The sequence below is a fragment of the Micromonas commoda genome, chromosome 3 (assembly GCF_000090985.2).
Source record: "Micromonas commoda chromosome 3, complete sequence".
NCBI classification, from domain to species: Eukaryota; Viridiplantae; Chlorophyta; class Mamiellophyceae; order Mamiellales; family Mamiellaceae; genus Micromonas; species Micromonas commoda.
In genome coordinates this window covers 1240569-1257258 of record NC_013040.1, presented here as the reverse complement: position 1 = coordinate 1257258, position 16690 = coordinate 1240569, and the positions used below count along the sequence as shown (strand labels likewise).

General features: G+C 68.5%; 7 protein-coding genes across 7 annotated transcripts; 4 read left to right on the top strand and 3 right to left on the bottom strand.

Moving 5' to 3' along the window:
• Positions 1–157: 157 nt before the first annotated feature.
• MICPUN_52333 (predicted protein) lies at positions 158–1759 on the top strand (the record flags this gene model as incomplete). The annotated part of the gene is made up of 1 exon (XM_002501032.1): positions 158–1759. One exon carries the CDS (start codon positions 158–160, stop codon positions 1757–1759), a length of 1602 nt encoding a protein of 533 aa, XP_002501078.1.
• Positions 1760–2249: 490 nt separating this feature from the next.
• On the bottom strand, positions 2250–10367 carry MICPUN_99636 (predicted protein; the record flags this gene model as incomplete). Its single annotated transcript, XM_002500606.1, has 1 exon — positions 2250–10367. One exon carries the CDS (start codon positions 10365–10367, stop codon positions 2250–2252), a length of 8118 nt encoding a protein of 2705 aa, XP_002500652.1.
• Positions 10368–10738: 371 nt separating this feature from the next.
• On the top strand, positions 10739–11496 carry MICPUN_107967 (predicted protein; the record flags this gene model as incomplete). The annotated part of the gene is made up of 1 exon (XM_002501031.1): positions 10739–11496. A coding segment is annotated over exon 1 (595 nt), but the record flags the coding sequence as incomplete, so codon positions are not given.
• Positions 11497–11609: 113 nt separating this feature from the next.
• On the bottom strand, positions 11610–11879 carry MICPUN_74503 (predicted protein; the record flags this gene model as incomplete). The annotated part of the gene is made up of 1 exon (XM_002500605.1): positions 11610–11879. A coding segment is annotated over one exon (270 nt), but the record flags the coding sequence as incomplete, so codon positions are not given.
• A 1015-nt stretch (positions 11880–12894) lies between these two features.
• On the top strand, positions 12895–13626 carry MICPUN_57222 (predicted protein; the record flags this gene model as incomplete). Its single annotated transcript, XM_002501030.1, has 1 exon — positions 12895–13626. The coding sequence occupies one exon, from the start codon at positions 12895–12897 to the stop codon at positions 13624–13626; it is 732 nt and encodes a 243-aa protein (XP_002501076.1).
• Positions 13627–13650: 24 nt separating this feature from the next.
• On the bottom strand, positions 13651–14514 carry MICPUN_107966 (predicted protein). Its single transcript, XM_002500604.1, has one exon. The coding sequence runs from the start codon at positions 14471–14473 to the stop codon at positions 13739–13741; it is 735 nt and encodes a 244-aa protein (XP_002500650.1). The 5' UTR covers positions 14474–14514; the 3' UTR covers positions 13651–13738.
• A 999-nt stretch (positions 14515–15513) lies between these two features.
• On the top strand, positions 15514–16392 carry MICPUN_52329 (predicted protein; the record flags this gene model as incomplete). The annotated part of the gene is made up of 1 exon (XM_002501029.1): positions 15514–16392. The coding sequence occupies one exon, from the start codon at positions 15514–15516 to the stop codon at positions 15934–15936; it is 423 nt and encodes a 140-aa protein (XP_002501075.1). The 3' UTR covers positions 15937–16392.
• Between the last annotated feature and the right edge of the window lie 298 nt (positions 16393–16690).

Genomic DNA, 16690 nt, shown 5'->3' with positions numbered 1-16690 from the left:
ATATGCGGGCTCGCTGCTGATGGTACACACACATGGTCTTGAAGTACACAATGACGGGTCGCCCGACTCGACGTCCCCATTCCACTATCTGGATGAACAGCCTGGTTCACCCCCTTTCCCAAACCCCCCTATCTGTTAACGACGCGGTCGAGTCCCGATGGATTGGCCACCAACTCGCGTCTCTGCGTTTAGCCCCCGAAGGTATTATTTAGAGGCTCACGAAGCACTGGTTGCCGATGCAGCAGGTACCGTTGATGTCGCAGACGACGACGTTCTGCTTGTTTCGCATGGCGGGCACCGGCACGATTCGCCAGCTCTGGAGGAAGCTCTTCCTCTTGGGCGCGTCGCGCGCGAGCTTAGCCGTCGCGTGGATGGCGGACGACAGCGGCTTGAGCGCGGCGGCGCCGATGAAACCGGCGGGCGCCTCGACGGCAACCTCCTCGTCCGACTCCATAGCCTCCGCCATCTCCTTCTTGTGCACCCTCTCCATGTGCTCGGACACGTCGGTGAAGAGCGCCTGCCTGAGGAGGAGCAGGGTCATGAAGCGCTTGTTCGCGTGCGTCTCGAAGCGGTTCACCCTCGCCAAACCCTTCGCAAACGCCACCCTCGCCCACGCGCCCCACGCGAACGTCTCCAGAGCCCAGGGGTTGGAGACGGCCCGGCCGGAGGCGGGCACGAAGGGCTTGGCGTCGGCTTTGAAGGTGGACACGGAAGACTCGGCGCGCGCCGCGACAGCCTGCGCGATGGCGGCGATCCGAGCCGCGGCGGATTCCTTCTTCTTCGTAACCTCCTCCTTGGCAGCCTTGGCCACGGTCCAGCTGCTGCTCTGCTCCGCCCTGGAGCCGGTCTTCTCCCACCTCCACCTCTTGCTCTCCGCCGGGGAGAGTTTGGGCTTGTCGAGGTTCACCTCGTCGACGGCGGGGAGCGAGGGCATGTTGACCTGCGTGGTGGCGCCGCTGCGGTTGGCAGACGCGGATGCCCAGAGCTGCGTGAACTCGAAGGGCTTGAGGTAGGAGTGGCCGTAGACGAAGCGGCCCGCGGGGAGATGCGCGAGCTGGACGCCCGCGTGCTTACCCACGAGGGTGCGCGCGCGGGGGACCGCGGCGACGACGACGACGCTGCCGTCCTCGGCGTGGCCAAAGGAGAGGGGCGCGCTGCGGGGAGTCCACGCGAAAAACGCGCGGGCGGACTCGTCGAAGCACGCCAGGGAGAAGGCGTGTCCCTCGTCGTTGTAGGACTTGAGAAGGCCCCTGAGGGCGTGCGCGCGATCGCGGGGGTCGTGGATGTACCTGTCGCGCTCGGCGATGAAGGCGTCCACGACGCGCTCGGCGACGAGCGTGTGCGAGAAGAGCGCGATGGAGACCCCCTTCTTGGAGAGGAGCTGCACGCGGCTCGGGCGCTTGGCGGCCATTCCTCCGCGGGAGTCCTGGACGACCACGGACTGCGCGGGCATGAGATCGGAGAAGAGAGTCGACTCGGACTCGTTGGCGGTCTCGTTCTCGTCCTTGGGGCGGACGGAGAGCATGAAGAGCGCGTCCTTGAAGAGGCCGTCGGCCTGGATTTGTTGAGGTTCTTCCAAATTAGCGGGCATGTTGATGACGGGCGTTGGTGTGGCGCGCGGGGTCAGATGCGGATGCGGAACGCGTGTGCGTTTAAGTGTGCGGTTGAGTGTGCTGGATTGCGACTCGGAATCCGAGTCGCTGTGTGCAGGTACGTGCGAGGGCTATGCCGACGCGCGTCTGTGTGCAAGAAAAAGTGAACGCATCGCCGGTTCGAGGCTCCTTTTTGCCGTGGAAAGCAAGATACGGAAAACTCCGCGACCAATCGCATTGCAGGAAGGCACAAGGTGACGCGGACAGAATATTGAACGGTTGTCGTGGCCAAATCCCATTCGATCGACGTTGACTAAATGCCGGTGTGACACATAAATTCGCCATTTTCATGGGTCCATGAAGTTTCACCCCGGATTGGGCGGGAATTTAACCGTCCTCGTCCATTCATTGCGCTTTTTTCGACGACGACGAACGAACCATCGCCATGCAATGCCCGCCTGCTGGACCCAGACTCGCGCTGCGAGCCGATGGCCTGTCGCAGTGTCAGTTTTTCTTGGAACGCTCGATCGATGTCAGTTTTCTGGGAGCGCGCGACCCCGACCCCGGGTCGTCATAGCTCGTATCGCCGTGCGCCATGAGCACCATATGGCGTCCAGCCTTGTTCCCAGCCCTAAACCCTGTTACCCTAAACCCTATTTACTCCCGCATCGTCAACGCATTGATGCGCCGCACCAGCTCCTCGCTCGCCCCGGCCTCCTCGCACCGAAGCAGTCGCCGCAACGCCTCGGCGCACGTCGCCGCGCAGCTGGCGTCCCCGCCGGCTTCGGCTTCGTCCAACGCCCTCGTCAGCGCGTGCACCACCCCCGGCGCGGCGCCCAAAACCGACGCCGCCGCCTCCCCACCTCCCTCCCCCGATCCGTCCCCAGCCAAACGCGCGATCGCCGCCGCCGCGTACGTCCCGCCCGCGTTGTATGACCCGCCCAGCGCGGACCGCAGCCCAGAGACCAGCCCGGGAACGGCGACCATCGTCGCGCGGTACCCGCCGCCGGACCCGACGTTCTCCGCGAGCGCCGCCGCCGCCGCCGCCGCCGCCGCGCGCGATTCGTCGTCGCCGACGAGCAAAACCCGCGCCAACGCCGCGCACGCGTCGCCGGGGTGCGAGACGATGACCCTGGCGGCGACGCGCGAGGACGATCCGAGGGCGTGAAGCGCCCGACACGCGCGAGCGTCCCACCCCGGGGGGGGAACGTCGGCGTCGTCGGCGTCGTCGGCGGTGGATACTCGCGGGGCACACGCCAGGAACGAGGCGACCCGGTCGGACACCCCGCCGCCGTCGTCGTCGTCGCTCCCGGACGCGGCGCACGCGATTATCCCGCGCAGGAGACCCGCGCGCTCGCCGAGCACGCCGAGCGCCGCGTCGCGATCCAGGACCCCGGCAAACGCGAGTGACCCGAGCGCCGCCGCGGCGTGAGATCCCGCGAGGTCGTACGCGGCGTCATCCGCGGCGAAGCCGATGACCGCGTCTCCGCCCGACGGGAAGCTTTGTCTCTCCGCGACGGCGGCGGCGGCGTGGACGCGGCATATGAGCGCCTCGAACGACTCGGCGGATGCGACGGACGCCGCGCGTTCGGGTATCGCCGCGAGCGACGCCAGTGCGGCGACGGACTCCACCCCGGCGTCCCTGTTCGACGAGTCGGTCGATGCGCTCGGACCGCGATTGGACGAGCCCGCCCCCTTATTGGACGAACCCCGCCCCGCGTTGGACGAGCCCGGCCCCGCGTTGGATGTGCCCGTCGTCGCCTGGGAGGAGAAGACGTCGGCGTCGTCCGGGTGCGCGAGCCGCGCGAGGGATCGGACGAGCCGGTCCCCGCGGCCACCCGCTAACAGCGGCGCGGCCATCCCGCCCCCGAGGCTCGCCACGCGGGTCACCAGCGCGGCGGCGCTCGCAGCCACCGCCACCGCCGCGCGAGACGGACCCCGCGGGGTGGACCACGCCGGGCCGTTCTCGACAGCCTCGACGACGGCATCTGCGGTGTTCACGACCGTCGACTCGATCGCGCCCGCGTCGAAAGATTCGGCGTCGGCGGCGAGGCTGGTCAACGATTCGAAAAGGCTGGTCAACGATTCGAGGCCGCAAACCTGCGCGACGGGGTCGACGCCCCACCGTCTGGCGCTGACAAACCCGCGCGCGATGGACGGAAGCACCGTCGGGGCTGATGAACCCGCCATTCCGAGGGTTCGTCGGGTCACCGGGTCCGCGGCGAGGTTGGCGAAAATGCTGAGGACGTACCGTCTCAGCCTGGCGTCCCGTGCCGTCTCGGCCCCGTCCGCCGCGGCGGCGAGCGCGGATAACAGTCCGGGCGCGTCGGCGAGTGACCCGAGCGACGATGGGTCGTCGCTGAGGTTCACCAGGCACCCCACCGCGGCGTGCCTCTCACCCGCGGACGTCGACCCGAGCGAGACGAGGATCTTCCCAACGAACCCGTCGGTTTGCCGCAGCGCCTTCCTCCCCGCGGCGGTCAACGCCAGGTTCCTCGCCGCCCCCGCCGCCATCTCCCTCACCTCGGGCCTCGCGCCCGTTAAAAGTCGAGCGAGGCCCGGGACGAGCCTGGGCGCGGGAGCGATGAGACCCGCGCTCGCCGGGTGCGCCGCGATGTTGCCGACGGCGGACGCCGCGTGCGCGAGCAACGCGTGCGACTCGGCGTCGTCGCCCCCGTCGCCGTCCCCCCCCGCGTGCAACGCGTCCACCAGCGCCGCCACCGTCCCCTCCGTGGATACCACCCTGGCGGCCACCGCGGGGACGCGCGTGAGCAGCGCGACGGCTGCTGCCGCGGGTAGCGCCTCTTCCTTGTCCCCCTTCGCGCCCCCGCGGAGAAGCTCGGTCAAACCGGCGAGGACGCCGTCGGCGGTGCACACCGCGTTGGCGCACCGAACCGCTCGCGATTCGTCGCGAGACGCCGCCGCGCCGCTCAGCACCGCACCGAGCGCGCCCGCCGCGGCTATTCGCGCCACTCGGATGGACGTAGCGTCGGATCCGTCGTTGTTCCCTCCTCCGGTGGCCAGCAGCGACGCCAGCGAAGCGATGGCGCCCTCGGTTTCCTCGACGTGCCAAGCCCCGTCCCCTTCGGCGAGGCACGCGCTCCACAGCGCCCTCGCCCCCGCGATTCGTTCCACCAAACCCAGCCCCGGTCCCCCGCGGCACATGCGCGCGAGTCCCAGCACGATCCTCGGGTCCCCCAGCGCCACGGGCGCGGGAGCGACGGACGCGAGCGCGGCGAACACGTCAGCCGCGACCACCCTCGCGCCGTCGGCGCCGGCGCTCGTCTTGTGCCACGCGACTCCTCCTCCTCCTCCCTGATGACTGGAGTGTTCCTTGACCGTTCCTCGGGACCGCGTTCCTCGGTGCGTGGGGGCCTCGTCGTTGAACTCGACGGCGCGATTCGCGCGATTGTTTGACTCCGCGTTGTTGAACTCCTCGTCGCCGTACGTCACCTTCTTGGGCGTCCTCGCCGACCCCCGGGACGGATCGGGCGCTCCGACGCCAACCGGGCCGCTCTGCTTCCGGTGGTGCCCGAGCGCTCCGTCGCGGTCCCGAAACGCGGACGCGAGCAGCGCGCGCGCGGATACCGTCGGGGCGGTGCACACGAGCGCTCGATCGGCGGCGGCGCACATCCGCGCGTGGGCGCGCTCGTCGATGAACCCGGCGAGCGCCGACGGCGCGGCTTTCACCCGGGCCAGTTTAGCCGGGACGGTCCGGGGCAGCCTCCGGGCCACCTCCGCGAGGGTTCCGAGCGCGGCGGCGGCGGCGATCGCCGCGTGGGCCGCGGATGGGTCGGTCTGAGCCCTGATGGACACCGGCGGCGACCCTCCGGCGACGCCCCCGGCGCCCCCGGCCGAACCGCGCCTGCGAGTCGAGCCGAGGATGCCGAGGCCCGGCGTGGGGGCGACGTCCCCTTGCTCGACGACGGCGACCAACGCGGGGAGCGCGCCGTTTACCCCGGCGACCATCGCGGGGAGGGTATCGAGACGATCACCATCGTTCGTCGTCGCGCCCGTTTCCCCGCCCGCGCCGGCGATCCATCGGAGAGCCTCGGCGCCCGCGGCGACGAGCCTCGGCGGTGAAGACGCCGGTCCGGCGCCCGCGACGGCGACGAGGGCTTCGATGGATCGCCGCGCCGTCGACGTCGCCTCCGCGTCCCCGGACTCGACGGCGGAGGCAGAGAGCGCGACGTGCCGTCCGAGCACGCGCGCGAGCGCGATGCGGCACTCCAGGCGCGCGCGGGAGATCTCCTCGGAGTCACCGAGAAGGTCCGCCGCGGGCTCGTCGGCGATGGCGCTTGATCCTCCGGGGGTGGCTATGGTGAGTCCCGCGCCCCCGCGGCGCGCGCGCAAGCCGGACACCGGGGGCGTGGACAGCGTGGGTGGGGTGCGATTCGTCGACGATGGCGACGCCGACGGTTTCGATCCCGCGCGTCCTTCCAGGAGATGTATCGCGCGGGGCGCCAAATCCGCGAGTAACCGCGTGAGAGGCGACTCCGAAACCTCCAGACCCGAGCCCCCCCCGGTCTCCGGCGCGGGAGCGCACCACACCGCGAGCGCACAGGCCGCGTGTGCGCCGAACCACATCGCGCCGGGTCGTGCGGCGGCTCCCGCGTCACGTCCTCGTCCGCCTTCGGGAACCGGGAGATTACCCGGGCTCTCCGCCGCGGCGACGACGGCGGCGGCGGCGACCCGCGGGAAGAATCCGTCGAGCGATGACGCGAGGGATCGCGCCAGGAACGGGTCCGCCGCGGCGAGCCGGCTCACCGCGCGCATCGCGGACGCCCGGGGATCGTGCTCGCCCAGCTCGCACGGGTCGAGAGGGTCCCGCTGTTCCGGTTCCGAATGTACCGCTTCAGACTCCATCGACAGCGCCGCCGACAACCCGTCGAGCAGCCCGACCGACATCTTCCCGCCCCTCAGCTCGCTGATGACCACGACCCGCACCCGCGGTGTCCACGAGAGCTCGGACACGACGGCCGAGGCGGCGGCCGCCGCGTTTTTGCGCGCCGTCGCGCCGCCCCGGCAACCCCCGGGTGGAGCTTTCGCCAGCGCCAACGCGTCGGCGACTGATTCGAGCACGCCCTCCTCCCCGGCGATGTCCCCGCGCGATTCGTCGTCTTGCGCGGCGGCGGCGAGCTGCGCGAGGAACCAGGCGGTCTGCGCGATCGCCTGGATGGCATCGGATCCATCTGGGCGGCGACGAAGCGCGGAGACGACCGCGGCGATGGAGTCAACGGACCATATCGTGTCGGCCGCTTTGGAGCCAACCGGAGGCGGCGCCACGGCTACCAACCTGCGGAGAACCCTCGCGGCCGACGCCGACACGCGCGCGGGGTGCGGCGGGCACGTCAACGCGAGGAGCGCCGTCAGCGCAGTAGGGTGCGACGCTATCGCGGTGGCGCCTCGCGGGTGCCCGGCGACAGCCTCGAGCGCCGCGCCCGCCTCAACCGCCGACGCCACGGCGGCGTCAACAGACTCCTCCGTCGTTCTGTGCGCAGCCGCGGCCGTCATCATGCCCATCAGCGCGTCGACGGACACGGTCGACGCCCCGCGCGGAACCCCGCCTTGGAACGATCCCGGCCCCTGCGACGTCGACGACGCACTCTCGGCGTGAACCGAGGAATGGTCGCCGAGCGACAGCGCCGCGGCGACGCCGCCGCCGTTGACCGCCCCCAGCGAGCCCAAGAGCCCCGCGGCGCGCGCGTTGAGGGGCGAACCACCGCGAAGGAGCGCGGCGGACACGGCCTCGAGCACGTCGAGGTCCGCCGCGATGCGATCCCTGCACGATGCGTGGGTATCTGCTAGCGATCTGAGCGCCGTGATGGACCAAGCCGCCGCCAAGTGCCGAGCCCGCTCCTCCTCCCGCCATCCTTCCAGCTCCCTGGCGTTGGCCTCGCTGTCTCTCCCGCCGCCGCCCCGCGCCGATAACGCCCCCGACGCCGGGCCGGTCCATCCCCGAGCGGACTGCGACGAGTGCCGCGGGGACGCGTTCGCGTCCATCGAGTCGAAGCCGCCGGCGCCGTTCTCCCCGAAGGAGCTCCGGCGCGGCACCGGTATCAGCCTCGAGAGCGCGCCCCCGGCGGACGAGGACGTCGGGCTCGGCAGGGGTACCATCGTCGTTGTAACGCCGTCGGGGTCGTCGGCGTGCTCGTCCGAAGGGGCATCGACGACGACGGGGTTCTGGCCGCACGCGTCCGACACGCATCTCGCCAAACCCCGCGCGAGGGAAGGGTGCGAGAGCAGCGCATCCGCGAGAGCCGAGTCCGCTTTTTCAGCCATCGCGGCGAGCCGCTTGGCCACCCTCTCGCTCGCCGCACCCCGGCAGCACCCCAACAGCGCGGCGCACGCGGACATCCCGCTCTCTCTCGCGCGCTCGGAGCCCTCGATGACGTTGGCCGGGTCGGCGGCTTCCGCGAGCAGGGCCTCCGCGGCTGGCGCGATGGCCGCCTGCGTAGGTCCGTCGCCCGAGCAGCTCAGCGCCACCACGAGATCGACCACGGGCCCGGATAACATCCTCCACGGACCCGACGGACCCGGTTTAGCCTCGTTTGTGAGCTCCGATCGCGTCGAACCGTCGTTCTCGTTCCCGCCTTTACCCCCGGTCCGTCCCTCTTCGCGCGCGGTGAAGTCCCCGTGGACGACGCCGGAGATGAGCTCGGCGGCAACGCACCACGCCTCGGCGCCCGGCTTCCTCGTCGACCTCGCCGGGTGATGAGCCCGGTCCCTCCCGTCCGAGTCGGCGTACCTGCGCAGGAACGATCGAATCACCGCGGAGAGGTACCTGGCGGCGGCGCTCGTACCCTCCGGCTTCCGTTCCTTCGCGTCCTTCGCGTCTTCCGCGTCGACTCGGTTCGAGTCTCCTTCGCGAGGACCGGTTTCCTTTCCGTCCAACCCCGGGGCTGAATCCGCCCCGACCAACCGTCGGACGCACGACGCGCTGGTTCTCGCCACCCTGGCGAGCGCCGCCGCCGCGTCGACGCTGCACGGTCCCCCACTCGCGATCACCCTCAGCGCGGCGCCCAGGCACGCGTCGTCCCCCCCGATGAACTCGCACATCTCCTCGGAGGCGGCGGCGTTCAGCAGGAGCCACACCGCGGTGGGCGTAATCGCATCGGCGCCGGGGTCCACCGGGTCCGTCGCCCTCAGGAGCGCCGATCGCACGGCGACGCCCGCGAGCGGGTGTTTCACGAACTTCGACCTCGCCGCGGGCTCCGACAAGATCGCCCCGAGCGTCCCCGCGCCGAGCCTGATGGCCTCGTGGGGATCCTCGTCGCCGTTTGGGCGAGGTTGGTTCGGGGTCGAGTACCTCACCCCAACGCACCCGGCCAGGATCATCTCCACCAGCCCGTCGACGATCCCGTCTCGCGCGGCGACTCTCCTTCGATGATTCGACCGCGTTTTGTGATCGTTCGACGACGCGCCCGCACGCCCGGTCTCGTTCGGCGCCGTCAGGTTCCACAGCGCCAGCCCAGCCTCGCGTCGGATCCGCCACGGGTTAACCTCCTCGCCCCGCTCCCCGTCCCCGTCCCCGCCCCCGCCGCCGGTCAAATCCCCCGCGGTATCAACGGAGAGTCCCCGGGTCGATCGCAACGAGCGAGACAGCGCGTCGAGCGTCGCGGGAGATCTCGCCACGTTCGCCGCGCACGCGGGGGCGGCGCACGTGTTGGCCAGCGTCGCCGCGACCCTCGCCGTGACGACGTCATCCGCGTCCAGATTCCCGTTCCCGTTAACCTCGTCGCGCCGCTCCCCCTTTTGGCCCCGCCGCCGCCGCCGGTGTCCGTTCACCAACGCGGCCGCCAGCTCATCCAGATGGCGGTGCGATAGGTGCGCGCAGACCACCTGCGCGGCGTCGTTCCCAGCCGCCGCGCCGAGCGCCTGCGAGCTCACCGTCCCTGGGGTGCTAAACCCGCTGCCCCCCGCGCTGGGTCCGCCGCCGGGTGTGGATACCCCGCTGTGAAAACCGCTGACGCCCCCGGGCGCGCTCGGACCGGCGACGCGCACGGTGGCGGTCCACAACGCGCCCGCGGCTTCCGCCGCCGCCGCTCGAGTCCCGTCGGATCCGTCCCCGCCGGACGGAGTAGATCCGGACAGGTCGCCCGGTTTTTTTGGGTCTCTCACGCCAGGGTCCTTGCACGCCAGGGAGACGAGCCCGGCGACCGCGTCGGGGCGCGACGCGATGGCCGACTTGGCGAGGGGTTCGCCCGCGAGGCGGAACAGCGCCCCGGCCGCGGCGCCTCTCGCGGCTGCGGAGGATGCGCGCGACTCCGCGCGGGTCAGGAGGGCGTCGAGGAGGAACGGGACGAGCGTGAGCGCGGGTCGCCCCTCCGGGTCCGCCGACGCGATGGCCGCGAGGGCGTTCGCGGCGTGGCGCGCGCACCTGTCGGCATCTTGCTCGCGCCACTCGCGGCGTAGCGCGGCCACCTCCGCGCTCAGCGCCGCGACGCCCCTCTGCCCCGACGGCGGGGCCCCGGCCGACGACGACGATTGCCCGCCTCCGGGGCCTCGGACGAGGGAGAGGAGCGCGGCGACGGCGCCGGATTTGATCGCCGGCGAGGCGGGGACCCGGCCCCGATCGGCCTCGGCTCGAAGAATGTTCGCCGCCTCGCAGCATCCGTCCGGGTCCGCCGAGCTCAGCGCCAACACCGCGGCGGTCAAGTCGTTGTTGCCCGAGGACGACGTCGGGTCCCCGGGTGCCGACGACGACGGGCCCTCGGGAGGATCGCCCCCGGCGGCCTTCTTGTCCTTCTTCTTGCTCCTAGAGAACAGTCCCATCGCTTACGCGTCCCGATAAGTCACCATCGTCGCGGCCGTCTTCAGATTCACGGCGCGCGTCGGGTTCCGGCTCCCACGCGTCGTCGTGTGTCGCCGAATTCTTGGAGGTCGAAACGCCGTCGTCAAACCGGATACCGCGCCGCGCGCCACTGCTATCGAACTGCCGAAATTGACGCTAAAGGCAAATTAGCGCGCGCCTCCACAGTGAGTGTAGTTCGGAAACCCGGATGAGGGCACCATTGGAATTTGTGATTGGCCCGCGCCAAAAAAGAATCTCTCTTGCCGAGAACGGTTGCCGAGAAAGGCGCGCGCACACCTGTCGGGCGCTGTCTTCCGCCGACGAATGGAGGACGGCGAATTACGATGAGGCGAGAGCGCACGATAAAGTGCGTGGTAGTGGGTGACAGCGGGGTGGGGAAGACTCACATGCTGCTCACGCTCCAGCGGGGCGAGCCCCCGGCGAAGGGAGAGACCCTCCCGGTGATGTGCGAGATTCACACGACAAACGTCGAGTGGCGACCCCAGTACCTCCCCACCGTGGACCGCGGGGACTCGAGCGACGCGGACGACTCCAGGTCGCGCTCTCCCGCGCCCCAGAAGATCGCGCTCCAGGTCTTCGACACCTGCGCCAGGGAGAAGCACGCGAGGCTCAGGCCCCTCACCTACTTCGACGTTGATGTCTACATCGTCGCGTTCTCCGTGGCTGACCCGGCGAGCATGGAGCACGTCGCGTCGCTCTGGCTCCCGGAGCTCCAAAAGCTCGGGCGGAAGCGCATGAAGGGCGGCGCGCGGGAGACCCTGTGCCCCGTCGTCCTCGTCGGGCTAAGGACGGAGGCGAGGCAGAACAGTCTCTTTGGGGAGGCGACCGAGCAGGCTGGACGCGCGTTCGCCGAGAAGCTCGGAATCCAGGGTTACACCGAGGTTGCTCCGGACGGGGACGTCACCGACGTGTTTCAGGCCGTGGTGGAGACGTACATGAAGAACCTCAAGGTGGAGAGCTGCGCACAAACGTGCGTGGTGATGTAGAACGGGCGAAATAGCCCAGAGAACCGGGGGCGCGGGTGTTCCCATGTGCCCCGAGGAGAAGATATTTTTAGCACTGAAACCTTTAAATGTTGTTCCGCGCGTTGATTTGTGTCGAAGGGTCGTGCCCGTCGCTATCATACTCGTCCACTGCGTCTACGTACCTAGTTAGCTACCACGGCTTACGGTCCCACTCACGGCTCACGCCTCCTCCAAACGAAGGCACGAGTCGATGGCCTCCCTGTACTTGCTCCTCATCTTAACCCCGGAGATGACCGCGATGCGTTCCTTCTCCCTGAACACGTGCACGCACGGGGTCCCGAGCACTCCCGCGCTCTCCGCCACGTCACCGTCCCGGTCCACGTCAATCTCCACGAAGTGCACCCTGTCGACGTACTCGTCCACGACCCGCGCGATGATCGGTCGAAGCCTGCCGCAGGGCCCGCAACCCTCCGCCGAGTAGAGCACCACCAGCGCGTCGCGATCGGACTCGTGGTAGAGCCTGCGCAGGGCGTACTGACCGACGTGGGACGTCCGCGACGGGTCGAACGTCGCCTCCGTGGCGTCGTCACCGGCATTCGCCACCCCGGTGTTCGCCACCCCGGCGGGCTCGCGCCCCGCGGCGCCCCGCACAGCCGCGCGGAGCTTCGCGCCGTCGACCATCGTCGAGCCGAAGGGCGAGTTTGACCCGTCGGGCGCGTTCGACCCGCCGTTCCCGTCCACCGCTTTCTCGTTCACCGACTGGAAGCCGCCGCCGGACCTGATCCACCGCTCCACGTCGACGGCGGCGGCGAGACCCGCGGACCGTTCGTCGACGGCGGTTGGGTCCGTCGCGAAGACGCCGCCGGACGCCGGGGCGCGACCCGCCGAAGTATACGTGTCGGAGACGCTCGAGCCGACGAGTATCGCGCCGCGGCATCTGACCTCGCCGCCGCCGACGAGGGAGATGACGACGGGCGTGGACGTCGCGTCCACGGCCTCGACGTCCACGGCCTCGACGTCCACGGCCTCGACGTCCTCGTCGAGGCACCTCGCGCCCCACCGCGTCGCCTGCGCCCTCATCTTGTCGTCCGCGGAAATTTTCTCCGCTTCTTCGTGGGGGTGGGAAGGGTCCGGAGACGCCCGTCCTCCCCGCGTCTTTTCGAGGGTGGATCCCGTGAGGACCAGCGGCGAGAGGTTTGCACGCGCGAGGTATATCGCGGCGGTGTACCCCGCGGCTCCCCCGCCCACAACCACCACCATCTCGACGGTCGCCTCATCACGCCTCGTCGACGTGGCAGCTACACTCGCGGCGCGTCTTCGCGCGCCGCGTCTCGGGGCCGTGGCTCGGCGATCGAGCCGGGATGGGCGACGAGGGTGGAAGGTAATCGCCGCATTCGCTGCCCCCACCGTCGACGGGGCTGCACACGCCATGTCGACGTCGGCGTTGCGCAGCCGAATAGTGCCCGAAGGCATCGCCCGAGAATGACATTATCGCCTGGCGCCCGGGTCGTCACACACGCCAATGAGCCTCATCACGAGCTGCTCCACGAGACTCACGACCGCGCCAGCGGTGCGCACTATCGATCGATGCCGCGTCAGCCGTGGTGCGCGAGCGTGCTCCTCGCCCGATCGAGTCGAAACCGATGCACCTGCCCCGTTGCGCACCGCGATCGCAGCGGGACTCGGGGCCATCGTCTCGCTCGCTCGCCCCGACGTCGCGCTGGCTTCCGGCCCGGGACCCCAGTACAGCGGCGTGGATCCCAACGAGTCATCCCTCATCCAATCCCTCAAGAAGAAGAGCGAGGAGAACAAGGCGAGGTACGATGAAGAGCGACTCGACAACTACTACAAAAGAGATTTCCGGATAAACAAGATCTTGGGCGCGGAGGTGCTGGCGGAGCCGTGCGACCCGAGGGACCCGGAGTTCGGGTACAAGTGCGCGCCCAAGCTGCCAAGGCTACCGCAGGACCGCGTCGACCCGTTCGATCCGAGGTCGGACAAGTACGCACCCAGGAAAGGCGCGGTGTTTGGACTCAACGACCTCAACATCGATTTTGAGGAATCTTTCCCTGGCAACGTTGGTGCAGAGCGGGGCGACGGTGGGGTGCCGGCGGTCGACGCGGAGCCGAAGGAGGGTCCGGCGGACGTGGACGCGATAGTGGAAGGGGCGATCGACGGGGTCATCGCCGGCACCCGCGAGGAGGACGCGGGCGGCATCGGCGTCGACGAAACCCTTCGAGGAGCCTCCAACTGAAGAAAGTGGGGGCCCAAAGCGCTTAGATACCGTCTCCCATGGGACGACAAAAACAATAGGCTAACGTAAGCAATCGGCGGCGTCGTCGACGACGCGAGCGCGGATGATGTATCTATCTGGAATCTCTGGAAGTCAGGCTGGAGTCCTGGCTCTCCGCCCGCAGTTCGTCAAACTCACCAACCCCGTCGACCTCGTGCTCCCCGCTCTCAATCTTCGCCCTGTCCTCCTGGGCTTTTTTAAAGTCGAACGACGAGAATATCCATAGCGCGACAACCGTGAAGGCCGCCTGCGCCAGTATACCCCATCTCATGCTGCCCGTCGCCGACAGGAACATGGCCAGCACCGCGCTGCCGATCCACACAAACGCCACTGTGCAGATGCCCAGCAGCGAAAACATCGAAGCCTCGTAACCGTGTGGGCAGGTCTGCTGGAAGATGGATCGAATCGTCGGGAGCAGGCTCGGGTTCAGGACGCCACCGATCACCACGAGCGCGAACATCTCCCACTTTTGCGTGAAACCCAGCGCCAGCCAGACGGGCCACACCAACGTCACCGCCTTCAGCGCCATGAACATTCGGTACAGCTCCTTCCCGTGCAGCCGCTTGACAATCGGCATCAGGAGCAGGAGTCCCAGGCACGCGGACATAGACCCGACCAGAACGATGATCACCATGTCGACGTTGTCAGCGTTCAACTCGCGCTGCACGAACACCACAAAGGACGTCACCACCGTGCCGTTGCCGGTGGATGAGAAGATCTGACCGAGCATTAGCTTGAGCAGCTCGGGTGACTGCGCTCGAAGCATCCGCACCGTCATCAGCGTCCTTCGAAAGCCGAGCTTGGACATCGACGCCCACAGCGTAGAATGAGATTCGTTCCCGAACGGCAGCGGCCGCCCGGGTCTGATCCGCAGACCCCTGAGCCCCAAAAAGCAACACACCAGCGCCCACAACCCGGCGGTGAGGATTGCGATCCTCAAGCCCCCTCCCACGTTGTCCGGATCCCCAGCCTGCCTGGGCAGATCATCCTTCGCGTCCTCCTTGTTGTAGCTGAATATGATCCCCATCTGCATGCAGACCACCAGCGTCAGCGACCCGAACCCCAGCGCCGGGGAGAAGAACGCCAGCTCGCTCGCGACCTCTTGGCGCATCTCCGACACCGCCGCGTCGCGATCCATCGCCGCCGCCGCCGCCTCCGCGTCCACCCTCTCCTTGCCGTTTCCGGTCGCCGACGAGTCGAGTCCGTTCGGTTCGACCGACCCGTTGGTCGTCTTCAAGAGTGCCGAAGAGTGCCTCGCCTCCCTCGCCGCGATTGTCCGCGGGTGGGCCTTTGCCAGCAGCGGCAGGTACGCGTCGAACATCTGCTGCGCGCACAGGTGGGCTATGACCACCGCGACGAAGAGCACAGCCTGCCAGGCGTAATCCTTCGTCTCCGATATGAACAACGCGACGATGGGCGCGAACGAGAGCACGAAGGCTCCCAGCGCCAGGCCGTTCCAACGCATCGACCCAAAATCACCCAGCGAGCCGAGGAACACGAGAAAGAATCCGCAACCTAGCTGCCCCGCGACGTTGCTCAGCACCACCGTGTTGCTGTAGTCCGTGCCGATCGGCAGGTCCTTATTGACCGGGAACCACTGGCAGCTCTCCGGCATCCCCTCGGGCCTCACGAACTTCAGCTCCGGGTACGCGCCATCGTAACCCCCGCAGGGCGTCCCGTAGCACGTGCCCTCGCAAAGCGCCCCAGCCGCGTGGTGCTCGCGCCACACGATCCCCTCCACATTTTTGGCCGCCTCGTACTTCGCGTACTGAGTGATGAGCAGGGCCCAAAATGAGATGGCCGTGGCGCCAATCGGGCTGCTCCCGCTGTTGAAATGGGAGGACGGGGATGGATGGAAGGAGGGGCGGTCAGCATGGGTCGTGCAATATTTCCGGGCGAGTCGTGTTCAGATTCCAGATTCTGGGTGTTCGGCTGGTGAGGTGTTTCCCGGGAAGGTCGCGCACCAGTCCCAAAGGTACCACGACATCAGCTCCCGCTTGTCGGTGGGGACCAAGGTGGGGTCATCCCGGTCCGACATGCGAACGCGCGCCTCCGACGCCGCCTCCACCACGGGCTGCGCCATCCTCACAGTGCCCTCGGAAGCCGGGGGTACTCACTTCAGGACACTTCATTTTTTTTCCCATCTTTGGATTGGACACTTCAGGAAACTTCATTTTTTTTCCCGTTTCGATTGGACACTTCATCGATGTGTCACGTTTCACGTGCCGAAAGGGCCCCCCGAATGTGATTAACTCAAGAACGGAGGTCTGATTACGTCCATATAAATCGCTACTCTGTCAGAGTAGTACTTTCAGGGAGTAGTCCTCTGACAGAGTACTACTCAGATCACATTCCCTCCCGAAAGGGCCATTCGAGATTGCTGAGCAAGCACGGCGAGGGCAAGCCCGGCGAGGTTTCTCTCGACGGGGAAACGCGCTCAGTTTTCTCGCGAGGGGACTCGCACTCGCGACGAAGGGAGACACAAGCGCGGGGGCGGGGCTGGCCGGGATGAGTCTCTACCCTCCCCGTACGGTCGTCGGCATACGCGCGACGAGGCGGCGGGATATCCTCGAGGAACGATGGCGGCACTGGCAGAACATCGTGGACAGCAGGAAGGTCGCCAACGCCATTCGCGCCACGAAACTCAGCATCGGTGGGCTCTCCGCCGCGTTCGAGCGGGACCCGCCCTCGACGTTCGCGCCCTACCGCAAGACGAGATCCGCGGTCACGCACGAATCGCCGTTCGAAAAGGTGTTTCGCGACGCCACGTCCGCCGACTCCACGCCCGCGCGCAGGGGAAGGGCGGGCGCCGCGCCCAGGGTCCTCGATGCGTACGGAAATTACGTCACGGTGGTGCCGAGCGAGGCTGCGCGGCGGAAGGCTGCGTTCGCCGCGATGGCGGCGCGCGCGACCGGCCCGTCCGTAGCGCACGCGTGGAAACACTGGCGCCACTTCGTTCACATCCGCCGCCACGCGCCCCACCTGGTGAGCGCGCTCGCGGAGCACGAGTGCGCGGTCGTGGCGT

Bases quoted from the DNA above. Each gene is read 5' to 3' on its own strand.
- MICPUN_107966 (XM_002500604.1), bottom strand. From the start codon at position 14,473: ATGTCCAAGCTCGGCTTTCGAAGGACGCTGATGACGGTGCGGATGCTT.